Source organism: Trichomonas vaginalis, chromosome V (assembly GCF_026262505.1).
Source record: "Trichomonas vaginalis G3 chromosome V, whole genome shotgun sequence".
Taxonomy (NCBI): domain Eukaryota; phylum Parabasalia; order Trichomonadida; family Trichomonadidae; genus Trichomonas; species Trichomonas vaginalis.
The window spans coordinates 33,381,002-33,406,466 of record NC_067207.1 but is presented as its reverse complement, the minus strand read 5'-3'; the positions used below and the strand labels follow the sequence as shown (position 1 = coordinate 33,406,466).

Below are 25,465 nucleotides of genomic sequence, written 5' to 3'. Positions count from 1 at the left end.
TCTAAAATAGCTAATGTCACAAGCATTTCAGGAGTTAATAGTAAAGGTTCAGTAGAATATAAATCCTTCTGTTATGCAGTCAATTCAATGTTCATTCCAAACGTTCCTGTCATAGCAACTCATTTAGGTAAATGGGTTCGCATTAGTCCTCATAATTTGAAAGACATGCAATTCAGACTTGTTGACTTTCAAGGAGAGCCTGTAGAACTGAAGGCACCAGTGCGAATGACTGTTGAAGTTGACTTTTTAGAAAATATTAAATGCAACAGCTTACAAGAGAACTCAGAGCTAAAAATATAAAGTATGAATGTTATATTTTAGGTCATGAACTTTGGTTGTTGCTGTTTGATGAAACAAATGAATTAGTTATGTCAGTCAAGAGAACAGAAAAATATTGTGTTAGTGAAAACTGCACCAAGTCAATAAGATTAGGTTTGCATTATGAAGATGAGTTCGATACTGTTGAAGAAGTTTTGGATAGATATTACAAATTGCTAACTTGAAATTTTTTTGACTGACGGCGCAAAGCGCCAAGATGGGCTCAAAGAGCCCTCCTGACTGCTTTAATTTACTAAAACATATTTCAAACAAAGTTTATATTCTGTTGAAAGTTTTGTATACTCGTTCGAATATTTATACTTAAACTCACTCCTGTAGTTCCTGGTGTTTCAATGATGCGGATGTTACCTATTTTCATGAATAGTGGAGTTTGACCGCAGCATTCGATTTCAGGGTCGAGATAGTCAATGACACATTGTTTCCCTGTTATTCGTGAGATAACATTTTCAAGGTCCTCCTTTGTTAGAATTATTTGGTTCTTACTTATAAGATTTGTCAAAAGCTTCTTATCGTCTTTGAGTAAAATTGTTTGGTATAACTGAAGAAGGTAATGGTCTACGTTATCTGAAGGATTTGTTTGAACATTTGTGTAAGGGTTGTCGTTGGCTTCTCTTGAAAGAATTTGGTCCAGTGGTGGATACTCTAACTTAACATCTGATGTAGCGTTAGCGTTTGAAGCTGAGTTTAAATTCACGGCGTCATCAAGACCGAATCCCGACTTAAGTTCTGGTTCTTTTTCTTTCAAACACTCTGAACTATAGTTCTTTATGACAATATTGTTTGTCGTTCGTGAGTCAACATTTGATGTTGGTTCAATTGGAACATTAACGGCACCAGCTAAGATGGATTTGCTTCTCATTTCATATAGAATAAAAACCTTTTATATGTATGAAATGAACAATATACTCGACAAGGGTTTGAATGTAAAGCTAACGAATGAAAATATTGTTGAATTCACTGAGACAGGTGCTGTGTATAAAGATGTAGAACTACTGAACAAAAGAGCTAAGGGAAGAAGCAGGAACATGAACAAAGGGTGGAAGCCTATAAAAATTTATGTCAATGATGGCTCAGGAGGTTCAAACATAAAGTATGCAGAAAGTTATAGAGTTTATGCTCTCAAAGGTGAAAAGCCTTCATTTAAGAACAGCTATTCTAACGCATATCCTCAAAAGTTAACGGATGGGGAAGTGGATGATATGAATGACAGCAAAAATATTAACAGAAATGGCGACAGAGATGCATGGAATTTGTTTACCATCAGTCAATTGAAGGTTAACTTTAAAACAATGTTGGTCGTTCCCATGGAATATTTTTGACTTTAATGGTATTAGTCATGATATGAATCTCAAGGTATGAACGAGGAGAGATGAGAGACTTATATGCTTCCCAAATTTCTTCAAAAGGTAATTATACCTGACTGTTTCCAAATGAGTTCAATATCATAGCGTGAGAAACCTTGAAAGATAACGAAGTCAGTTATGAGACGTTTTATGTTTAAAGCTAAAAACCTCCATGTTTGCATAAGTATTGCTACAGTTAAGTGGTAATGTCTGACTTTAGTAATGATGTTAGCTAATGGTGAGTCTGGTTTTGAAACTAAACCTTTTCCGGCGAAGTCGTCGCAAACTAACAAAGTTTGAAGGATATTTTTGAAGGGGTATTTTGAAAGTTTTGATAGAATGTAGTTTGTAAGTCGTTTCATATCGTAAACTCCTGAGTATTGACGTAAGTGGTGTTTGTCAATAATTCTTTCCATCTCCTCAGAAGTCTTTTGCATTCCTGACTGTATAAATTCAACGATGGCATAATATTTCCTCTTACGTCGAATGTAACGTTGAAGAAATTCAATGAGTTCGCTATCTGGAACTTTAACGACAGAGGCTTGAACTTTTGACATAAATGTTTTCGCTGTTGAGTCCATAGAGTCTGAAGTTGCTGATATAATGATTTGGTCATAATATGAGTCATTTCCTAAACGCTCTGTTATGAGTATATGACGAATGAGGTTAAATGTCTTACCTGAACCCATCTTTCCACAATAGAAATAAACACCATTTGAACAGAACTCATAGTCCTTACTGAAAGGAAGAATGAGAAAGAGTTAAGTTTGTCTGTAGTTTCATTCATGTCTTCATCTACGTCATGTATTAAATGCTTCATTTTATCTCCATTAAAAAATGCAAGTCAGAAATATTCAGAACATAGCACCGAGTCTAACTGACAAGAGTATAAAGATATACTATGAACACGTTATGATGAAACCTACCAAAATTCAAGAAAGTCAGTATACTTATGAATATCCAAGACACTGGGTAGAGTATGTAGGAGGTGAGAAAGCTATTGAAATCAGACAGGTTCGAAGTATTCCAGCAGGAAGAACAATATTATTGAAGAACTTTAATGTTTTGAGGTATAATGATGAAACAAAGAAGCAAGATAGTTTCCCTGTTGCTGTGTATGTGAACTTAGATACAGGAGATGACATGAAAGTTTTTAATACAAAGCTTCAAACGGTAGTGAGAGAACAACTGACTGCGGAAGGACATCCATTACCTTCAGAAGTTACCATAGCATATAATTTTGAAACAAACTCAATAGATTTTAAAGTCGTCTCTGCAAAGAAGTCAGGTTTTACATTTAATGAAGCAGATGTATATTCGAATGAAAACTTCAAAGCTATTGCATGGTTAGATAATGACGATTGCTTTAAGAAAATATTTAAATACAGTGACTCAACGATGTCAATAGATGACCTTCGTGGAATGTTACCATCGACGTTTACAGTAGAAGGTTCAGCAGGATTGCTTACAAGATTGTCAATTGGTGGTATTTGGTCTCGTGAGAACATTGTTATAAAATCCAGTATAAGTGAATTTGCTGAAGAATCTATATTATGTCTTTCAAACTACATGTATTCGCCGCCGAAGCATTATAGTATAACAAACTTTGTCAGTAAGTTTAACATAAGACTTGTCGAACCTTCTTCAATGAAAGATGTTGTGCTACCTAAAGATGGAAAGGATGGACTCATTATTGAAATGATTTTAATAGCATATTAAATGAGCTTGTTCTTGAAGGTCATTCATGATGAAATAACTGTTGTAGAAGATGTTAGCAATTGTTCAGACATTTTGAAGCGTATAGATGATATAAGAAATAAGTTAGATAGACCGCAAAGCGGTGAGGGCGAAGCCCGTGAGAACGCTTATGTTTCATTGACTTTCTCCAGTAACGAGAACTTTTATGAGATAATATTGAAGAGAGATGATTTTAATATGGTGTAAATGGTAGCTTGGGCAGCTTTAGGCGCAATGGGAACAAAAGCATTAGCATTTGGAGCAAAAGCACTTGGAGCTTATGACGCAGTAAATAAAATGAGTGGAGGAAGGGTTTCAAAGACATTAGATGCAAATAAAGGAAGATTGGAGGCTGGGTTGCAAAGAAGTTAAGATTAAATAAAATAGGGCTCATAAATAAAGCATCCAATTTGGTTGCGACTGAGTCAGAAAATGCTTTAGGAAAGGACGATGAGTTTGCAAAACACGCAAAAGACTTTAATGACCAGATGAAAAGGTGAAACAATGCATTTAAATAGATTCGATGGAACTAAAGAAAATGTTTCTTCTCCACCAGTAGTTCTTCCGTATGGTCCCTATGGAATGTATGGAAACCCTTACGAAAGACCATTTTGACCCATTGACTGGTGGAAGTAACTGGTATCATTACGGACGAAGAAGAAAGACAGTCAAGTTGGAGACAGACGTGAAGAAAGCAACTAAAAAGAAACCAAGGAAGAGAGTTATAAAGCAATGAGAACGTTTATGTTATGAGAAATTTTTAACGTTAGTTTTATTTTTACTGAAAATTTTTATTTGGATGTAATGACGAAAACTATTGAGATAACAAACTACAACGGTCATGAGTTCAAGAATTTGTTCTTCGTTCCTCATGAAAATACATTCTATCAGATACGAGGGAGAAAGGGTAAAGTTAGTTTGAGCGTTTATGATAGCAAACATAATGGAAGATATATACAAGCAGTAGATACAAACGCATATAAGCACCATGATTGAATTGTTTTCCTAAATAAAAGTAGGCAAACAAAATTTTTTCTAGTATTTTTTGGATTTTGGTGCTGAATGCATACTATGCATGTAATTGTTATTTGTTCTGTTGCATGCTAAGATCAGTCATAATGTAAACCTCCCAATTTTATTGTCGTGGGAAGTATCTCAATTCCTTCAAAAAAATTGAAAAACTATTTAATTTTAAAAATATAATACTTTTAATTAGTTAATTAATTGGAGATATTTTTAAAAAATCACTTTTGATAATACTTTTGAGAACTTTAATTAAAAAAATATATTCAAAAATATCCAGGATATCAAGCGGAAATTGTTCCTTATGAGGTATATAGTTATGATGTCCTTATGAACATTCTTGACCTAAACGCTCTGTTATGAGTATATCTTTCCGAAATTAGATTTCCAGGTATTTGGGATAGAAAGCAAGCTATATTATATTCAAACTTAAGTAAGGGAGTTGAAAATGAGTTCATTGGTCATACAAGAACTTCACCACTTCCTAACCCTAAATACTATAAATTAACTGGCTTCAATCGTGAGTTTTGAATAGACATGTTCTCCACTCATGACCATAACTGCCCAGTGTTCTTACCTCCAGACCATAAGGACTGTCTCTACATTGAAGCACAACTCTTAAACTCTACCATCGCAGTATTGTAAATGACCACATGGGCTTCGCCCTTGCCGCTAGTTTTATTTTTATCACGAATGACCTCATTGCTGACAAAAATAAATGACCTCAGAACTTCAACTTACGAATAAAGCTTGTTTTAGTCGTTATTGAGAAGTTAAACTTCTCTTCAAAGCAAGGTTGACATGACTTACATAAGTCAAATCCAATCTCTTGACCGCCATAAAGTGTTTTGTAAAGTTTCATTAAACTGAACTCAGAGTCTTTGTCATATGTTCCTTGCGGAACCATTAAACCTTTATCTTCATCATAGAAACACTGAACAGAGTCAGGAAACATTTCATTAGCGGTTAAAGCAATAACATCTTGCTTCACGCCTTTCATTCTGCAGTGAAATGCAACTTCATTTAAATCATTCGTGAGTAAGCCTATGTAAGTCTTCTTTCCACAAAATATTGACTTGTATGCTAAACTTTGTTTTCCAGGTGTGATTTCTGCAAAGTCGCTATGAAATTGACCAAGGTTTTTACCAATGAGAACTCTTCCATAACGTTTCTCAAACTCTTCAGCTAAACGAGGGATATCTTCATTGTAGAGATGCATACTGTCCGTATCGCTATAAAAGATGTCCATTCCCATATCTTCAGCAGTACAGAATACTTCACACATTATTCTCTTCGACATAGATAGAATATTAACACCAAGTGGACAGAAGTTAAAGTGTCTGCAAATGCTTTTCGTTAGCTTGAAAATAGTTTTATCTGAACCATCCAAACCTTCGAACTTCACTATATGGTTGTAGTTTCTGATGGCATATCTTATAGCATCTTTGTCATTTACTATGGTTATTTTGACTCAATAGGAGATAGAATAGTTTTGCCATAAATACTGTTCAGAATGAGCTTTATATTTTCTTGCAAAGGATTTCCTTCTTTCTTATACTTTAACCTTAACTCAGACAACTTCTTTACTTCATCTCTTATTCTAATATCTCTGTTTCCATCGTAATAGTATCCTTGCAACACTTCACATTTGACACCTTGATATTTTATGAGGTCTTGTAATGTTATATGGTCAACATACATGAGACAGCAAGTGTTTGAACTTCTGTGAACGTTAAGTTCTGGATTTAGTTCAGGGTCACAAACTATTAAAGGAAAGTGTCTATGTATTCCAATCTCTGTTATCTTAATGAGAACAAAGAAGCCGGATATAAACTTTTCACCAATGGGTTCCTTTTGGTCGTCATCGAATAAATGTCTCATGAGATACTCTGTGCTTAACATTTCTTTCTTCATAACCTTTGGAATACCTTCTAAAGTATAAAGTCTTGCTATAGCTGATGGATATAATGAAACAGCGTCGAAGTCAGCAATGAGTTTCTTTTCGCTCTTTTGTTTCATGTTATCTGACAGCATACATCTTCCACCTTGAATACAGCGTGAAATAAATTCTCTTGGTTTATTTGAGAGGTCATATAAATTTCCATTCGGGAAGTACACTCTGTTCTCAAACAATTTGTTAGCAATAGAACAAATACTAACGTAGTCATAAACGTTTAAATCAAATTCTTTCAATATGTCATTGCGGAACTTAACAAAACCTTCTCTTAAAATTCTTACATCTTGTTTGCAATAAAATGTGCTATACTTTTCTAAGTCGAAGTGGTTCTCATCTATTCTGCAACCTTTGATGGAATCTATGTTTTTCATGAATGTATCTGCATCCCGGATAACTTACATGCTTCAGAAATGACACCAGTTCTGTTGTCATTTGCTAACAAAGTACTGTTGTAGTAGTTATATGGAAATACTTCTTTCGGTCCTGTTTGTAAGTTAAACATAGCAGGATATAGTTTAAGCTTCTTATTTATAACACTGTAAGAGTCTTTTATAATAATTGCCCTTCCTTTATATAAGCCAGTTATTTGCATTGTTCGTGAACCTTTAATGATGGGAGTTCCTTTCACTTCTGTCATGTGTCTTAAGATGAAGTTTATATCATAACTGAGGTTATGGAAATATATTAAACTCTTGTCAGGAAGTCGTTCCAAAAATTCTGTTGCACAGTTCTGACCCCAAATGCTTTCACTCACTGAACCATCTTCACTGTCATAACAGATGTTAAAAGCTTTATGAAAGCCGTCTGTGCTACACTCAAAGTCAGCAAAGAAAACGTGCTCAGGAATGAACTTGCACTTATTTTTATTTACTTCTTTTGACTCGGCTTTCTTCTTCAGTTGTACACAATACTTTGGAGCATATGTCAAATCTTTAAATGGTGCAAGGTTCTGTTTATATAAGTCAGTCGTATATGTGAAAAGTTCTCCATAAGAAATAGGTTCGAAATATTTGCACACCCACAATGTTTTCATAACATCCCATAGTGGTGTTGTTCTATCATAACGAACTACATATTTGTTCTCTCTCTTTGTATAAATCTTCATCTGTTTCTCAATGTTCATTCCACCACACTCCTTCAAGATTTCTATATAGTTGCGAATGAAATATGTTGTCATTGGTAATCTTTCGTTTAGCATGTAGTGGTCTTCAACAAGAAGTAAGTCAATATTCTAACAGTTTCACATTCTTTTGGTATGTATCTCTTTTATTTCATTATGTCTTGAGTCATTGAAATAACCAATGGTAACATTAAATGCTATACCTGTTGCGTCAGAAATTTCTTGTACTTTACTTTGAGGAAAGTCTCTAACACGAATGACTTCTCTCATGTGGTCAATAGTCTCTCCATCTACTCCAGCCTGAATGCAAGCATAAACGAAACAATTGTCTTCTGTCATAAGTGCTGCAGTTCTTTTGTTCAGTTCATTGAAGATTTGGTAGCGTTCAAGATTTATAGGTAATGTGCAAAGATACTTCCAGAACTGACCGCTTCTCTTCTTATAAAACTTCTTTTCACCATTATCTTTCCAAAAGCTTTCTATAAGTGCTGGGTTTCCTGTTTGCTTAAGAGCTTCCAAAATGGCTTTCTGGTCATTTGTCAGTGTGCTTTCATCTCTATATGGTCTCTTTTTTGGTTTGCCTTTCTTTACATCTGACATCGTTAAGCCTTCATATTCTGTTAAATCATACATCTTTATTTCAGTAAGATTCTTTATGTTTGTCAAGAAGAAGTCATAGTGCATTTCAACAATACCTGCAGCATTTGCTTCTATCTCTGATATAAAGTTCTCCTTCAAGAGCTGATGTAGTAATGTTCCAATATTATTGAGGTTTAACGTAGAACATTCATACTTTCCACCAAGTTTATAACATACCATCCATCTTTGTTGTGAGTTTATTTTAATCTTCTCTAAGAGTCTCATGAAAACCTTACCGAAATGTTTGTGTAAGTAGTCTCTGTTTGGTTCATCTAAAGCTTCGATGTTAAAGTCAATGAGTCTATTGCCTGTCTTCACATTCCTCTTCCTATTCTCTTCATCTTTCTTTAACCATCTCTCACCTTCTTTTGGTTTGTCGTCAATGGAACGAATGACATCGTTAGCTTTGCGAACTTGTTCTATAGCGCTCTTAAACATCTCTCTTCTCTGTTGTTTCAGTGTGTCGTCTCTTCTTCTTGTTTCACCAACGTTTGCATTTGTTATGTCAAACATTTCTCTTCTTACTTCATGAGGTACTGAACGTCTATGATATAAGTCAATAGCAACGTCATTTAAAGGAAATGCTCTTGTATGGACTTCGTCCTCGCCGCGTTGCGGCTTTATGAACTCATGAATTCTATCATAACTTATAGCACCATTATAGTCTTTAATGAAGTCAGCGAGTGCTTTTTTGTTTGTTGCGTAATGTTTTGCAACATCTATTAGCTTCTGTAAGAAGTTGTTTTATTTCCGAGTGTTCTAACTTAGACAACTTCCGATACATCTTTAGTAGGAAATAAAAAAATATTTTTTGAAAAAATTAGATTAGATTTTTTTAAGTTATTTTTCAAAATAATTTAATATTTTTATTTTAATGAAACACATGCAAGATTGCAAGTTCTTTTCATACAATGCTCTCGCTACTGCCATCAAGAATGAGTTCAATAATGCTTCAAATGTTAATGTTATCTTTAACAAGAAGTTTGTGAAAGAATCTAAGTTTGGTCAGTATGTCAGACCATTAGCTATCGTCATTGACCGCAAACGTTATACTTCACAAGAGTTAGCAGTAGTTTTGAAACAAAAGAGTTTCTTCGTGAATGTCAAAGATACTCATTATACTGTTATAAAGAACTCTAACATTGACTTCTTCAGTATTGCTTTAAATCTTTCCGAACAGAAAGAATATAAGAAGGGTGAAACAAATGTGAAATATTATCCTTCATCTCTGAAGACAATAACGAACAAAGATGTTATACAGAAATTCTTACCAAAGGTTGAAGAAGCTTCTATTGACATTGACGAAGGAAGTGAAATGGTTGAAGAAATAGACCCTGAAGCTATTTAAGCAAAAATATATTTTTGGTTAGTCTTCATATCGATATTTTACAACAATTCCCCAATGTATAAACTTTTCATACGCTTTTTCATAAGCTTTATATACCTTCAGAAATTTTGCATAATCTTTAGAAGCATTTAGATATTGTTTAAATGCTTTGTATGTCTTCAGAAATTTTGCATAATCTTTTACATGTTGTTCGTTCTCTTCTTCTGTCATGAGTTCCGAATATTCTAAATTCATGTTCTTTCATATGAGATAAAATTTTATAAAAAAAATAAAATTAGCTTAGATTTTTTTATTCTTCCTCTTTGAAGTTATCGAAATATTCTGTTATTTTTTCCTTCAGTAATGTTAAGTCTTCTTTGAATGTAAGTATTGTGCAACCTTTGATGTCATAGTGTGTTTGAGGAAGAGTATTTTTGACAATTTCCTTTATTTGTCATTCGGTGTCATTGAAATCGGTAAGTTTTCACGATAGAACCAGTTTCTGTCAGATTTATATATTTTAGCTAAGTCATAAAAGCTCTTGTTGTTTCTTCTGACTAAATGTAACATAACCATATCTTTATCTTCTTCTTTCTCCAACTCTTCAGTATATATCATATACTTATAACTCTTTTCCTTTCCTTTTGGTACCGAACGCGGTATTCTTTTCTGTATGCTTTTGTCTTTGGATTCAATGACTTCATCTTTTGCTTGAAGTTTCTTTTCCATCTCTCCACGTTCTGCTTTATATAGTTCATCTAACATCATGAAAATATAACAAGCATAACGAGGTGAAGCCCACATTGCTACAGCGTTTACTAAAAGTCTATGAACATAATAACCTTTCAAACCAGGAGCCAAATTCTTGCGATTTTCGTACGGAATCTCTTCTCTCGGTTTTCCGAGGGAAGCAATCATATGAGGAAATTCTTCTAAAAGTTCTTTTGTCTGTTGGTTTTCAAACCAATGATATGCTTGCTTTGTAGAACGAAGAGCGTTCATTATACTTTGCATTTGGTACATGTCATCTTTGACCGAACGAATGAGGCGAAGTTGTTTGTTATATTGTATGTATTCGTATTCTTCATTTATAGCTTCATGGACTATAACTGTTGTTGTGTTCTCTGATGTTGTCATTACTGTCTTTACATACAAAATAAAAAAATAAATAAAAATAAAACTAACTTTATTTTCTGACTTTCACAAAAGACCAAAAATAAACGCTTTACATGTATTTTTCAGCAACTTCGTCAAATAATTTTATAGCTTTATCTATCTCATCTACTTCAAACGTTTCTTTACCTTTCGTGGGAGCACCATACATTTTCTCAAAAACTTCAAGCAGTTCTGTTTCAGCAGCTCTCATATCATTAACAAACACAACCTTGACTCTATTGACTGTACTGTCATATCTTTGAGTTATATTATATGTCCTTCCTATCTTATATCTTTTTGTGTTGAAGTCCTTCGGTTTCTGAACGATGTAAAGTAAGCCTTCACTGCAACGTTCCGTATCGAATGAACCATATGTTATGAAGTTATATCCAACAACTGGGTCTAACCATAACAAAACTATTGGTATAAGACTTTTGTCTATAAGATATGCTCTTGTTCCATGAAATGCTACTGATATCATAAGCTCAGGATTTCTTGTCAAAATTTTCTGAGTTGAAGCATTTCTAACCCAGTCGTTTGTTTTCTTTCCAGATGGAGATATAATGTCTGACAAAGAATATTTGTTGTATTTCTTTGAGTATCTTACGTTTAAATCACCTATTCTAACCACTTTGGTGTCATTGTCTATCTTTCTAACTGTTTCAAACTCAATGTTTGTCATTACTGTCTTTACATACAAAATAACTAATGAAATTCATTATTTTTGTGCTGAATTCAATAAAAATAATGTTGAGGTGAAGAGGTGAGATCTCACCTGTTTTTTCACCTCTTTTTTCACAAGCGTTTTACATGAATTGTACGATGTATATTTGAAATCCTAAACAATTTCGTAGCTTCTATTTCTTCTTTTAGTATCAAAAGTTTTAACAATGCCGAAGGTTTCTTTATATTTCTTCTTGACGTCAGACAGAAGGAAATCTTCTGCTGTTGGATAGTTTTTATTAAGAAATGTCAACATATCCATTTTATCTTCTGCTGGCTTTTCTGCTTCTTTCTTTAAGTCTGCATAGTCGTTTCGCATTCTTTCTATCTCTTTGACTGAGTAGTTATATTTTCTTATTGCTGCTTTACATTTTGAACATTGCGGCATCGTTTTTGCGTTATACATTGAAATAAAACCAGCTAGAACAACTAAGGCGTCAATGGTTTTCTTTAACTCAAAAGCTGCTGGTTTTATCTGTTCATTCCATACCTTACCTCTTCTATCTTTATCTCTTATCTGCCATACACATTTTGCAACTAATGAAACAAAGTTATCGTATGTCTTAAATTCTTCGGATTTGTAAAGGTCAGAAATATTTTTATAAACCATGTCGCAATCTTTGTCCATAACTTTATGGTTGCAATGAAAACCAAGGAATTCATAATTTACTTTACGTATGAATTTCTTAATTTCTACTGAGTCAGTTGCTTTGACTTCAATTTCGTCGAATTCAGGAATAGTTAGTTTTTGCTGCTGAATTTCAGGTAGTTTAGGCAAATGGTCGATGAGGTCCTCCATTTCATAAAGATACTGTTCATTTGTTTCATCTTTCGCACTACAGTCTAAATTACTTGTTAAAAGTTCTTGCTTTATCTTCTGGATTTCTGTTTCAAAAGTATATGAAGAAGGAATAAAGCTTTTCATCTCTACCAACATTGACGTAGGATTCATGACTAGCGAGTTTGGTGCTGTAGTTGTGGACAGAGTCCCGCCGTTCGTGGCTTGAATTGTTGTTGTGCCGATTGTTGAAATCATATCTTTTATACAAAATAAAAAAATAAATAAAAATAAAACTAACTTTATTTTTCTATCTTAAGGAAATTCATGAAAATTCACGAGAAAGCTAAAGCAATCTGAGCCGCTAAGCGGCGAGGGTGAAAAAAGAGGTGAAAAAACGGGTGAGATCTCACCTCTTCACCTAAAATATATTTTTGGTGTAAATTTATGACAAAAATAAATGGTACCATTAATGATATCATGACTGTTGTCATTCATGTCTGATTTACATCTAATGAAAAAGTTTAGAAGAATTTTCTTATTCTTTCTGGCTTATTTTTGTCTTTCCAGTACTCCCGCTCTAATGGTCCCAGATGTGTTGGCTTTGACTCTCTCAAGTTCTTAGATGGTATAACATCTTCAACGCCTCCTTCATATCTTACTTTATAAGTGTCATCGTTTATGTTATAGCCAAGTATTTCAATAACCACTCCTCGCTTTGCTTCGTCAATGGTTTCAGCAAGTTTGCCATTACTACTTTCGACTAATTTATGTCGAGGGTAAAACGCAATAGAGTCGTCAGCAGCTTTTATAAGATATCCATTACCTTGCGTAGAGTCTACGATATAATAGTTTCTACTTAACCTTAAACGTTTCTTTGTCAACGGCTTGTCGTCAAGAACTACACGAACTTTTGTACCAGGAATGAGGGTAAATTGTGTTGAATTTCTGATATTTTGTGTTTGGCTTCGTTTCTTTTGTATATACTTTTCTTCTTGTTGTTGTGTCATTGAATTTGGTGTATGTCCTGTTGTAGAATGTGTTGAGGAATTATATACTTCGAGAAAATGTTTCATTGTTTCTTCGGTAAAGTCTCGCTCTTGGTTTAAATCTCTGAGCGTTCTTATGAAGCGGTTTATGATGCCGAGTATGTTATGGTTATGGTCTTCAGTAGTGTAGTGAGTTATGTTATGCTTAATGAGAAAATTTGTGATTTCATTGCTGAGGTATGCACTGTCTTGGTCTGATGTTAAAGTACTTGGGCTATGTTCTGCTACAAACTTTTGTAAAACTCTTAAAACTTCACGAGTTCCTTTATTCATTGGATATGCATATGCTTTACGAGTGTTAACATTAATGAAGATGAGGAATGGTTATGTCCTCCTTTTCTGCTTTGAATGAGAGTGTCAAATTGGTATGCGTCAGGAGTGTTGGAGTAAATTGGTAAAAGTAGTCGTAAGGGTTTATTTTTGTTTGATGTACAACATTTTTGTCAAAGAACCTTTTCACTTCAGCTCTGTTAGTAAATCCCCAACTCTTTGCAGCTTCATTGAACTTCTTAAATGACCTCCATGGATGTTGTTCGAATACTTCTTTCAAGCTCATTTATGTAAAGTTAAAGATTTTATTCTAGGCTCAAGCGCGTTCATTGAACGCGGTACCATGCGAATATAGTCACAAATGGTGGCATATAATCTGCACCCGAGCCTGTTGGATTTGTTGTGAAAGTGTGTGAATGATTTCCTGTGGTTCCACAGAAAATACCTGCGCTTGAATCTACTGGGTCACTTGAAATATCATATCTATGCATTCCCTGTCTATCCGAACCTGCTGCAAGATTTGTATAACCTCTTTTTGTTATTGAATGTGAATGACTACCTGTTGTGTTTGTAGTTCCTGTATGAGTGTGCGGTGGAAGGTTTGCTTCTTTAATTTTCTTCGAACCTCCTGTTTGCTTTGAATATTAGCACAGTATAAGAATTTATCTACAGTCTGCTTCCACGTACCAAAACCTAAAACTGTTTCTGGATTTGTTGAGTTCATTGACGTATAAATAGAACCAACAGGATATAATGTTTGAAGTATTTCAGTCTTTAATGTTTGAAGCTCTGTTTTTGTCTGCTTTCTTATCTAACATTGCTGGTAGTTCATATGCTTCAAAGTTTCTGGCATGACCTTCGATATTCCTGCAACTGTTATCTAAATTGTTAAGAGTATCTTTTACGCTTGTACTCGGATTCTCTAAAGGTGCACTTGAACCCAAATCATAGTTCAATATTATGTCGTCTGCTCTAACAGTAGTGAAGGATTTATGTGTATGTTCTTTATCTGCTTTTTTATCTAACATTGCTGGTAGTTCATGTGTTTCAAAGTTTCTGACATGACTTTCAATGTTCATACATTTACTATTTAAGGAGTTTAGTGTATCTTTTACGCTTGTACTTGGATTCTCTAAAGGTGCACTTGAACCCAAATCATAGTTCAATATTATGTCGTCTGCTCTAACAGTAGTGAAGGATTTATGTGTATGGTTCTTGTCGGCTTTACTGTCTAATGTAGCTTGAAGTTCATTTATATCGGAGATATTGTGTTTATGAGATTTCAAAACTTTGTTCGTTGCGTCAAGTTCATCTTTGTCAGCTTTACTTTTAATAGCATCTTCAAAAGTTATTTTTGTCTTAACTCTCAATGTAAATCTTGGTTCAACTAATACACCGTTAACAAAGAAGTATGAAGCATAAATTTCATTGTTATAACCAAATGCTTCTAGCGCTTTACCCGTGTCATAATGTACAGTACAGCTTATGTCATAACCTTTAGCACGAATGAATTTATATCTTCTTTCATTAACATCTTCCGTCTTCACTTCTTCTTCAGTTCGTGTTAAATATCCATGGTAGTCCGTTATAATCTGTTCGTCTGAAGTTATATAATGAACGTGGTTTTTATCTGCTTTTTCGGCTAATTTCTCTTCTATCTCATTTATTTCAAGTTCAACTCTTCCGCCAGAACTCTTATTATCATTAATCTTTTTCATTAATTCGGTAATTACGTCATAAAGACTATATTCTGTTTTCGGTTTTGTAAATAATGAGTCAAAATTTCTTTTCATCATTACATCGCTGACATTAATGATATCACCAATTCCTTTTTCATTTATTCTCTTCATTAATTCTGCAATAATGACGAATATATAATCTGTTAATTTATTCTCTTCATCGAGGGTTATAGAATGTTTTGAAATTGAATCATTAACTCCTCTAAATAAATCAATAACTTCAGGATACACGTTTTTAATGTCTCGAATAACCCGACCAGTATCCTGTTGTTCATGTTCTTCGTTCCCGTCGTTACGTGGTTTTATATCTCTAACCATCATCAACGCAGCCATAACCGGAGGGTTTGTTGCTATCTGTTCGAAAATCCGTCCGTTATGTACGGTATATCTAAATAATTTCTTTGTGTTTGTTAAAACATTTGAAACAAGTCTTTTAAAACCATCTACAAAATTTCCTGTTTCACCTAATGTTCTTGCAGCATTTACAAGCTCACCCATTCCCGCTTTTGACCCCAAAAACGTCCATATTGCATTTATTTCACTCTGTATAGTTGTCCATTCAGCGAAACTAACACCCACATTCGCTAAGCTGAAAATGAAATTCAGTGGATCGAACTTAATTCCACCTTCTTTTTCAATTTCAACGAACTCACTAACATGAGATTTTAAGTATTCTTTCGTTAAAATTGTTTTCCCCGATGTTATGTCATTAACGAAACTATCACCGTCAAAAGTTAACGAATTCAATTTCGTCGTTGATGCTTTTATTTCATACACCGCTTTATCGATAGTTTTTGGCTCACCTTCTTTAGAAGCATATGAAACATTAATGAATGAATTATATGTATTCGTGAATGAGTTAAAATCAATGATTTTCATTAATGACGCCTTTAATGATTCATTTACTGTCGAATCCCTTAAAGTAATTAATGAACTGTCATTTATGAAAGGTACACTGCAAACCGTCGAGTTTGGATCAAATGCTGTAGTTGGTGCAGGAATATTAATGATATAAGTCATTAAATCATTAAGTGACGTAAATAATGTTGTCGTTTTTGATTTAATTTCTTTAGCATCTGTTATATATGGTAATTTTATTTCTGTAGTTTCTGAATTAAAGATATTCGCTAAAATGTTTTGTAAACTGTTTTGAACAGCTGTGTAAACCGTTGAATCCGGAACTCTTACGATTTCACCGTCCTTAATAAAAGGCATTGCACATGGTGTAGTGCTTGGGTCAAATCTTTTTGGGTTATGATTCAACATATATTCTAATGCTTCATAAACAGACCTATATACGGTTGTATTATCTTTTTCAATAATTTCACCGTCCTTTATAAACGGCATAGTACATGGAGTTAAAATAGGGTCAAACTTTTCATAGTCCTTCCATGTTATGTATTTCTCAGTATTTCCATCAGTGATAACAATATATTTGTCAGTAAGTGTGAGAGAGTATTGACCAAAATATAAACGTTTAGCTCTGTCAGCTTCATACGCATATGCAGCTATACTCATATTTTAATGAGAATAAAATGTTGTTCTATTTGCAAAGTACAGACCCAAACGAATACGGGACAGTAAAGCTACAAACAAACTTAGGTCTACAGAATGAGGCGCTTGCATTCAGAATGGTTGACTTCAATACTATCGCTTCATTCGTTATAACAGATGAAACAGATTTCATGGAGATTGAAATAGATGGAAAGAAGCACGAAATAAGATTTCACAATAATGTAGAATATAAGATGGAAACATTAGCTGGAGTGTTAAATGCTCTCATAAATACTACAATAAACAAGGATAACGAAGAAAACTTAATGAATGTTAAACTTATTGCAGGAGTTTTGAAGTTCAGTTATGCGAAGGAGTTTAAGATACCAAGAATGAGTCATAGAGTACAATTCTTTGGGAGCATACCATATGACATTTCCTTTGAAAAGTGTTGACAAAACGATTGAGATGAAATCTGTTCCATACGTATGTTATGGCAATTGTTTGTACATTGAGTCTAAAATAGCTAATGTCACAGGTATTTCAGGAGTTAATAGTAAAGGTTCAGTAGAATATAATCCTTCTGTTATGCAGTCAATTCAATGTTCATTCCAAACGTTCCTGTCATAGCAACTCATTTAGGTAAATGGGTTCGCATTAGTCCTCATAATTTGAAAGACATGCAATTCAGACTTGTTGACTTTCAAGGAGAGCCTGTAGAACTGAAGGCACCAGTGCGAATGACTGTTGAAGTTGACTTTTTAGAAAATATTAAATGCAACAGCTTACAAGAGAACTCAGAGCTAAAAATATAAAGTATGAATGTTATATTAGGTCATGAACTTTGGTTGTTGCTGTTTGATGAAACAAATGAATTAGTTATGTCAGTCAAGAGAACAGAAAAATATTGTGTTAGTGAAAACTGCACCAAGTCAATAAGATTAGGTTTGCATTATGAAGATGAGTTCGATACTGTTGAAGAAGTTTTGGATAGATATTACAAATTGCTAACTTGAAATTTTTTTGACTGACGGCGCAAAGCGCCAAGATGGGCTCAAAGAGCCCTCCTGACTGCTTTAATTTACTAAAACATATTTCAAACAAAGTTTATATTCTGTTGAAAGTTTTGTATATTCATTCGAATATTTATACTTAAACTCAACTCCTGTAGTTCCTGGTGTTTCAATGATGCGGATGTTACCTATTTTCATGAATAGTGGAGTTTGACCACAGCATTCGATTTCAGGGTCGAGATAGTCAATGACACATTGTTTCCCTGTTATTCTGAATAACATTTTCAAGGTCCTCCTTTGTTAGAATTATTGTTCTTGCTTATAAGATTTTTCAAAAGCTTCTTAATGTCTTTGAGTAAAATATGTTTTGGTATAACTGAAGAAGGTAATGTCTACGTTATCAAGATTTGTTTGAACATTGTGTAAGGGTTGTCGTTGGCTTCTCTTGAAAGAATTTGGTCCAGTGGTGGATACTCTAACTTAACATCTATGTAGCTTTAGCGTTTAAGCTGTGTTAAATTCACGGATTTCAGCTCTGGTTCTTTTTCTTTCAAACACTCTGGAACTATAGTTCTTTATGACAATATTGTTTGTCGTTCGTGGAGTCAACATATTGATGTTGGTTCAATTGGAACATTAACGGCACCAGCTAAGATGGATTTGCTTCTCATTTCATATAGAATAAAAACCTTTTATATGTATGAAATGAACAATATACTCGACAAGTTTGAATGTAAAGCTAACGAATGAAAATATTGTTGAATTCACTAGAACAGGTGCGTGTATAAGATGTAGAACTAACTGAACAAAAGAGACTAAGGAAGAGCAGGAACATGAACAAAGGGTGGAAGCCTATAAAAATTATGTCAACGATGGCTCAGGAGGTTCAAACATTAAGTATGCAGAAATTATAGAGTTTATGCTCTCAAAGGTGAAAAGCTTCATTTAAGAACAGCTATTCTAACGCATATCCTCAAAAAGCTAACGAGGGGAAGTGGATGATATGATAACAGCAAAAATATTAACAGAAAATCGACAGAGATGCATGGAATTTGTTTACCATCATCAATTGAAGATTAAACTTTAAAACAATGTTGGTCTTTCCCATGAATATTTTTGACTTTAAGTATTATATGATATGAATCTCAAGGTATGAACGAAGAGAGATGAGAGACTTATATGCTTCCAAATTTCTTCAAAAGGTAATGTTATACTGACTGTTTCAAATGAGTTCAATATCATAGCGTAGAAACCTTGAAAGTAACGAAGTCAGTTATGAGACGTTTATGTTTAAAGCTAAAAACCTCCATGTTTGCATAAGTATTCTACAGTTAATGTGTAATGTCTGACTTTAGTAATGATGTTAGCTAATGTAGTGGTCTGGTTTTGAAACTAAACCTTTTCCGGCGAAGTCGCCAAACTAACAAAGTATTTGAAGGATATTTTTGAAGGGGTATTTTGAAAGTTTTGATAGAATGTAGTTTGTCATCGTTCATATCGTAAACTCCTGAGTAGATTAAAGTGGTGTTTGTCAATAATTCTCTCCATCTCCTCAGAAGTCTTTTGCATTCCTGACTTGTATAAATCAACACTGGCATAATATTTCCTCTTACGTCGAATGTAACGTTGAAAATTCAATGAGTTCACTGTCTGGAACTTTAACGAAGAGGCTTGAACTTTTGACATAAATGTTTTCGCTGTTAGTCATAGGGTTGAAGTTGCTGATATAATGATTTGGTCATAATATGAGTCATTTCCTAAAACGTTCTGTTATGAGTATATGACGAATGAGGTTAAATGTCTTACCTAAACCATCTTTCCACAATAGAAATAAACACCATTTGAACAGAACTCATAGTCCTTACTGAAAGGAAAGAATGAGAAAAGAGTAAAGTTTGTCTGTAGTTTCATTCATGTCTTCATCTACGTCATGTATTAATGCTTCATTTATTCTCATTAAAAATACAAGTCAGAAATATTCAACATAGCACCGATCTTAACTGACAAGATATAAAGATTACTATGAACACGTTATGATGAAACCTACCAAAATTCAAGAAAGTCAGTAACTTATGAATACCAAGACACGTGGTAGAGTATGTAGGAGGTAGAGAAGCTATTGAAATCAGACAGGTTCGAAGTATTCCAGCAGGAAGAACAATATTATTGAAGAACTTTAATGTTTTGAGTTATAATGATGAAACAAAGAAGCAAGATAGTTTCCCTGTTGCTGTGTATGTGAACTTAGATACAGGAGATGACATGAAAGTTTTTAATACAAAGCTTCAAACGGTAGTGAGAGAACAACTTACTGCGGAAGGACATCCATTACCTTCAGAAGTACCATAGCATATAATTTTGAAACAAACTCAATAGATTTTAAAGTCGTCTCTGCAAAGAAGTCAGGTTTTACATTTAATGAAGCAGATGTATATTCGAATGAAAACTTCAAAGCTATTGCATGGTTAGATAATGACGATTGCTTTAAGAAAATATTTAAATACAGTGACTCAACGATGTCAATAGATGACCTCGTGGAATTTACATCGACATTTACAGTAGAAGCTTCAGCAGGATTGCTTACAAGATTGTCAATTGTGGTATTTGTCTCGTGAGAACATTGTTATAAAATCCAGTATAAGTGAATTTGCTGAAGAATCTATATTATGTCTTTCAAACTACATGTATTCGCCGCCGAAGCATTATAGTATAACAAACTTTGTCAGTAAGTTTAACATAAGACTTGTCGAACCTTCTTCAATGAAAGATGTTGTGCTACCTAAAGATGGAAAGGATGGACTCATTATTGAAATGATTTTAATTGCATATAAATGAGCTTGTTCTTGAAGGTCATTCATGATGAAATAACTGTTGTAGAAGATGTTAGCAATTGTTCAGACATTTTGAAGCGTATAGATGATATAAGAAATAAGTTAGATAGACCGCAAAGCGGTGAGGGCGAAGCCCGTGAGAAAGTTTATGTTTCATTGACTTTCTCCAGTAACGAGAACTTTTATGAGATAATATTGAAGAGGAAGATATTTAATATGGTGTAAATGGTAGCTTGGGCAGCTTTAGGCGCAATGGGAACAAAAGCATTAGCATTTGGAGCAAAAGCACTTGGAGCTTATGACGCAGTAAATAAAATGAGTGGAGGAAGGGTTTCAAAGACATTAGATGCAAATAAAGGAAAGATTGGAGTGGGGTTGCAAAGAAGTTAAGATTAAATAAAATAGGGCTCATAAATAAAGCATCCAATTTGGTTGCGACTGAGTCAGAAAATGCTTTAGGAAAGGACGATGAGTTTGCAAAACACGCAAAAGACTTTAATGACAGATGAAAGGTGAAACAATGCATTTAAATAGATTCGATGGAACTAAAGAAAATGTTTCTTCTCCACCAGTATTCTTCCGTATGGTCCCTATGGAATGTATGGAAACCCTTACGAAAGACCATTTGACCCATTGACTGGTGGAAGTAACTGGTATCATTACGGACGAAGAAGAAAGGACAGTAGACAGACGTGAAGAAAGCAACTAAAAGAAACCAAGGAAGAGAGTTATAAAGCAATGAATTCAACAGGGTGAAAAAACAGGTGAAAAAAGAGGTGAGATCTCACCACTTCACCTAAATTTATTTTTGCGCTATGTTTTCATACGTGTGAGGGTGGTGATATCATTAATTTTTAAGTTTATTTTTTTTTATTTTTTATTTTATTTTTATATAAATGACAGAACAAAAGCAACTCATACAAATCGAAAAATATAACAAACATACATTTAAACATTTATTCTTCCTTCCTGAGTATAACATGTTCTTTACACTTCATCCTAGACCAGTTGACTATACATTGACTGTGTATAAAGATTGTCATGGTAGTTTTATAAAAACTTATGATGATGAAGGTAAGTTAACAAGACTATGCATTTCAAACTTGAGAAACTTTATGATTCAAGTATGACTACAATAGAGTTAACATTGACGATGAAGATATAGAAGAAAATTTATGAGAACGTTTATTTTTTCATTAGTGAGTTCGTTAGTGAGGTGAAATGGTTGGCGGCTTTGTAAATATTTAAGGTTAAGTTAGTGTTGTCGTTTGTGTTGTAAAATATACGTTAACGGTTTTGTAAAGTGTCAAATTCACATATCATGGGTAAGTAGGTGCGCAGTGCCACAGTACCCAACTAACCCATACTAACTATTATCATCGTACTTTTGAATACCTTTGATCTTTTTATTTCCTTTTTCCTGAATTGTTTTCATTTGATCTGAAGATGCATTCAAAAAAGATGGCCTGTTAAGTGGATCATCCAGATCAAGTTTTTTGTCGCATTCAATTTGAGCCATTTTCGGATCACCCCCCTGTTTTATAAAATTAATAAGTACCCGACGATAGCATTGTGATAATGTGTGGTATTTCTTTATCTCATCTTTGATTTGATTGTGATAATGTGTGGTATTTCTTTATCTCATCTTTGATTTGATTGTGATTATGTGTTCCATTATATTTTGTTAGGATATATTCTTCATCATCCTTTAGAAATGAGATACATGCTTCACATTTATCTGCACTGCACCTGAATTTTAATTTTGTTCCCCCTAAATTTGGATTTTTTTTAATTGATATGGACAACCTGCATGGCATTCGTTATCAATGACAGCTTTCATAGCATCTATATAAGATAGCCTTTCTTTAAGTTCGCATGGTGCATCGATATGCATCAAAAAAATGAAATGAAATTTCAATATCAAAAAAAGCACAAAATTTGAAAAAATTCACAAATCTCGGTTTCTGAAAGAAATGGCCTCTTAAACTTTGTGCATATATTCATCTATAAGACACATGGTATCCATATATTATTTAGCCAACAAACTTATCTGGTATCGAGAAAATTCAAAAAAAGCACAAAATTTGAAAATTGCTCGGTTCTACATTCAAAATAATTTCATTAATTTTTACGTACATATTAAGGTACTTATCTTCTACATATATAATCTTCATTAGATATATACATGATAAATAAAATTCATAAAACATTAAAAATCAAAAAATTAGATGAACCTTGGCAATTAAACTTTATTAAATAATAGTTGTTTATAAATTATATTATATTATCATTTAATATTATTTTGATAATGAAGATTTTATTTTGCAATAATATAAACGAAATTTTTTACCTTATGAACTTTTGATGGAAATATGCAAATTTAAATAATAAAGAAAGCGCGCGAGCGAAGCGATCGGCTTAGTTCGAAGATTTTGATTCAAATCTTTGCTGATCTGTAATTCGCGGAAGCCGCGAGCGAATCGAGCGGCTTAGGTCTAAGATTTTGATTCAAATCTTTGCTTATATTCCTTAAATTCTTTATGAAACTCGCAACAGTTCCATAAAAAATTTTAAATTCTAAACTGTCGAAATTACCGATCGGTAATCACACCCTTCACGGGTGTGTCACTTTTAGCTAAAATTACCCCTTTATAATTTGACCTATTATAATATGAGTTATACTGTTGCATGCTAAGTAGTGTCAATGATAGAAATTGAGAGCCTATTAATCGTCGAGGAAGTACGATTATTTTTTGGGCGACAAAGTATCTTAAAATATGATTATTAATATGTTTTGAAAATAAAAAATTTGAAAGTTAATTTGAGATTCTCATATAATTTTTTGAATGAAAAAAATAAATATAGTCTATATGAGTTTTTGAATAATCACACTTGAGATATATCTAAAAAATAATTAAAAATAGAGTTTGAGAAGACTTTTCAAGGTGTAATGAAAAGTGTGATATAGAAAATAATTATAGATATTTTAATTTTATATATTGTGCTAAGCATTATATTAAATTTTTAGGAAAAACACTTTTCATAAGTATTCAATATTTGAAAATACGCTCCAAAAAAGAATAGATTCTTTTATATTCGCTTATATAAAAGGAGACTCTCTATCAGATGCGAATGCATGAATTCAGTACCTCTGATAGAGAGTTTCCTCTTATATAAGCAAATCTTTTTCATTTGTTTTTGTTAATATAAAAACATCAAAATCTACCAATATGAGAAATTAAACCCTGCGAGGCACCAGTCTAGAACTGGCACTTCGCAGGGTTGAATTTCTCTTGACAAAATACAATAATCAAATGCTCCAAAGTTTTCAAATTTTTATTAGGAATAGGAGCCTACAAAGCACTGATTATATATCAGTGCCTGGTAGGCTCCTATTCCTTCTCTGAAGCTGGGAAATTTTGTCTGAATAGTTTAACATTTGGACAAAATTTCCCAGCTTCAGAGAAGGAATTGGAGGGTGAGAGGCATATAGGCATACTATATACCTCTCACCCTTCAATTCCCTCGGGAAAGTTCGAAAACTCGGTCGCAATCAGATGCAATTGCGACCGAGTTTTCGAACTTTCTATTAGGAATAGGAGCCTACAAAGCACTGATTATATATCAGTGCCTGGTAGGCTCCTATTCCTTCTCTAAATGGGAGAAACTTTGTTTGAATAAGATAACATGCGAACAAAGTTTCTCCCATTTAGAGTGGGATTTGGAGGGTGGGAGGTACATAGATAGACTATGTATCTCTCACCCTCAATTCCCTCGGGAAAGTTCGAAAACTCGGTCGCAATCAGATGCAATTGCGACCGAGTTTTCGAACTTTCTATTAGGAATAGGAGCCTACAAAGCACTGATTATATATCAGTGCCTGGTAGGCTCCTATTCCTTCTCTGAAGCTGGGAAATTTTGTCTGAATAGTTTAACATTTGGACAAAATTTCCCAGCTTCAGAGAAGGAATTGGAGGGTGAGAGGCATATAGGCATACTATATACCTCTCACCCTTCAATTCCCTCGGGAAAGTTCGAAAACTCGGTCGCAATCAGATGCAATTGCGACCGAGTTTTCGAACTTTCTATTAGGAATAGGAGCCTACAAAGCACTGATTATATATCAGTGCCTGGTAGGCTCCTATTCCTTCTCTAAATGGGAGAAACTTTGTTTGAATAAGATAACATGCGAACAAAGTTTCTCCCATTTAGAGTGGGATTTGGAGGGTGGGAGGTACATAGATAGACTACGTATCTCTCACCCTTCAATTCCCTCGGGAAAGTTCGAAAACTTTGGTGCAATCAGCAACGATTGCACCAAAGTTTTTGCGTTTAATTGAAGGAATTGCTCTTTATGATATATACAGTTACAATGCATATATCATAAGGAGCAATTCCGTCCAGATATCTGGCAAACTTGCTCGCAATGGTTCACAATTGCGAACAAGTTTTGTCATTTGTCAAGAGAAATTAAACCCTGCGAAGCGCCAGTTCTAGACTGGTGCCTCGCAGGGTTTAATTTCTCATATTGGTAGATTTTGATGTTTTTATATTAACAAAAACGAATGAAAAAGATCCCCTTATATAAGAGGAAACTCTCTATCAGAGGTGCTGAATTCATGCATTCGCATCTGATAGAGAGTTTCCTTTTATATAAGCAAATATAAGAGAATCTTTTTTTTGGACCGTATTCTCAAATATTGAATACTTATGAAAAGTGTTTTTTTCTAAAAATCTCAGAATATATTTACAATAGTAAAATAAATAAGATATTTAAATTTATTTTTAAATGCTTTTTTTTATATGAGATTCTCAAAAGTTATATCAAAAGTCTGTTTATTCTAAAATCTAATATCATAATTTATTTCTCATTTTAAGTACATCTTAATTCATTTTATTTTCTATATTTTTTCAATATTTTTGAGGGA

The 25,465-nt window shown here is 33.6% G+C and overlaps 7 protein-coding genes and 5 pseudogenes across 12 annotated transcripts, besides 4 other annotated features; 2 read left to right on the top strand and 10 right to left on the bottom strand.

The window, feature by feature from the left end:
- Nucleotides 1-3,398: part of a mobile genetic element that runs on past the window's edge.
- Nucleotides 1-21,909: part of a mobile genetic element that runs on past the window's edge.
- TVAGG3_0449660 lies at nt 564-985 on the bottom strand (annotated as a pseudogene). Its single transcript has one exon. A coding segment is annotated over exon 1 (422 nt).
- Nucleotides 2,136-2,469, bottom strand: TVAGG3_0449650 (annotated as a pseudogene). The gene has a single exon. A coding segment is annotated over exon 1 (334 nt).
- TVAGG3_0449640 (uncharacterized protein) lies at nt 2,520-3,401 on the top strand (the record flags this gene model as incomplete). Its single annotated transcript, XM_051234572.1, has 1 exon — nt 2,520-3,401. The coding sequence occupies one exon, from the start codon at nt 2,520-2,522 to the stop codon at nt 3,399-3,401; it is 882 nt and encodes a 293-aa protein (XP_051104302.1).
- On the top strand, nt 3,402-3,626 carry TVAGG3_0449620 (uncharacterized protein; the record flags this gene model as incomplete). The annotated part of the gene is made up of 1 exon (XM_051234571.1): nt 3,402-3,626. One exon carries the CDS (start codon nt 3,402-3,404, stop codon nt 3,624-3,626), a length of 225 nt encoding a protein of 74 aa, XP_051104301.1.
- Nucleotides 5,167-7,036, bottom strand: TVAGG3_0449610 (annotated as a pseudogene). The gene has a single exon. A coding segment is annotated over exon 1 (1,870 nt).
- On the bottom strand, nt 7,686-8,599 carry TVAGG3_0449600 (organellar and viral DNA polymerase type B; the record flags this gene model as incomplete). Its single annotated transcript, XM_051234570.1, has 1 exon — nt 7,686-8,599. A coding segment is annotated over one exon (914 nt), but the record flags the coding sequence as incomplete, so codon positions are not given.
- Nucleotides 9,796-10,622, bottom strand: TVAGG3_0449590 (annotated as a pseudogene). Its single transcript has one exon. A coding segment is annotated over exon 1 (827 nt).
- TVAGG3_0449580 (organellar and viral DNA polymerase type B) lies at nt 10,711-11,322 on the bottom strand (the record flags this gene model as incomplete). Its single annotated transcript, XM_051234569.1, has 1 exon — nt 10,711-11,322. The coding sequence occupies one exon, from the start codon at nt 11,320-11,322 to the stop codon at nt 10,711-10,713; it is 612 nt and encodes a 203-aa protein (XP_051104299.1).
- On the bottom strand, nt 11,781-12,399 carry TVAGG3_0449570 (organellar and viral DNA polymerase type B; the record flags this gene model as incomplete). The annotated part of the gene is made up of 1 exon (XM_051234568.1): nt 11,781-12,399. A coding segment is annotated over one exon (619 nt), but the record flags the coding sequence as incomplete, so codon positions are not given.
- TVAGG3_0449560 (integrase core domain containing protein family) lies at nt 12,666-13,151 on the bottom strand (the record flags this gene model as incomplete). The annotated part of the gene is made up of 1 exon (XM_051234567.1): nt 12,666-13,151. One exon carries the CDS (start codon nt 13,149-13,151, stop codon nt 12,666-12,668), a length of 486 nt encoding a protein of 161 aa, XP_051104297.1.
- Nucleotides 13,993-14,539, bottom strand: TVAGG3_0449550 (annotated as a pseudogene). The gene has a single exon. A coding segment is annotated over exon 1 (547 nt).
- Nucleotides 15,008-15,697, bottom strand: TVAGG3_0449540 (uncharacterized protein; the record flags this gene model as incomplete). Its single annotated transcript, XM_051234566.1, has 1 exon — nt 15,008-15,697. A coding segment is annotated over one exon (690 nt), but the record flags the coding sequence as incomplete, so codon positions are not given.
- Nucleotides 21,910-23,186: a mobile genetic element.
- Nucleotides 23,187-23,852: 666 nt separating this feature from the next.
- Nucleotides 23,853-24,899: a mobile genetic element.
- Nucleotides 24,900-25,465: the final 566 nt, after the last annotated feature.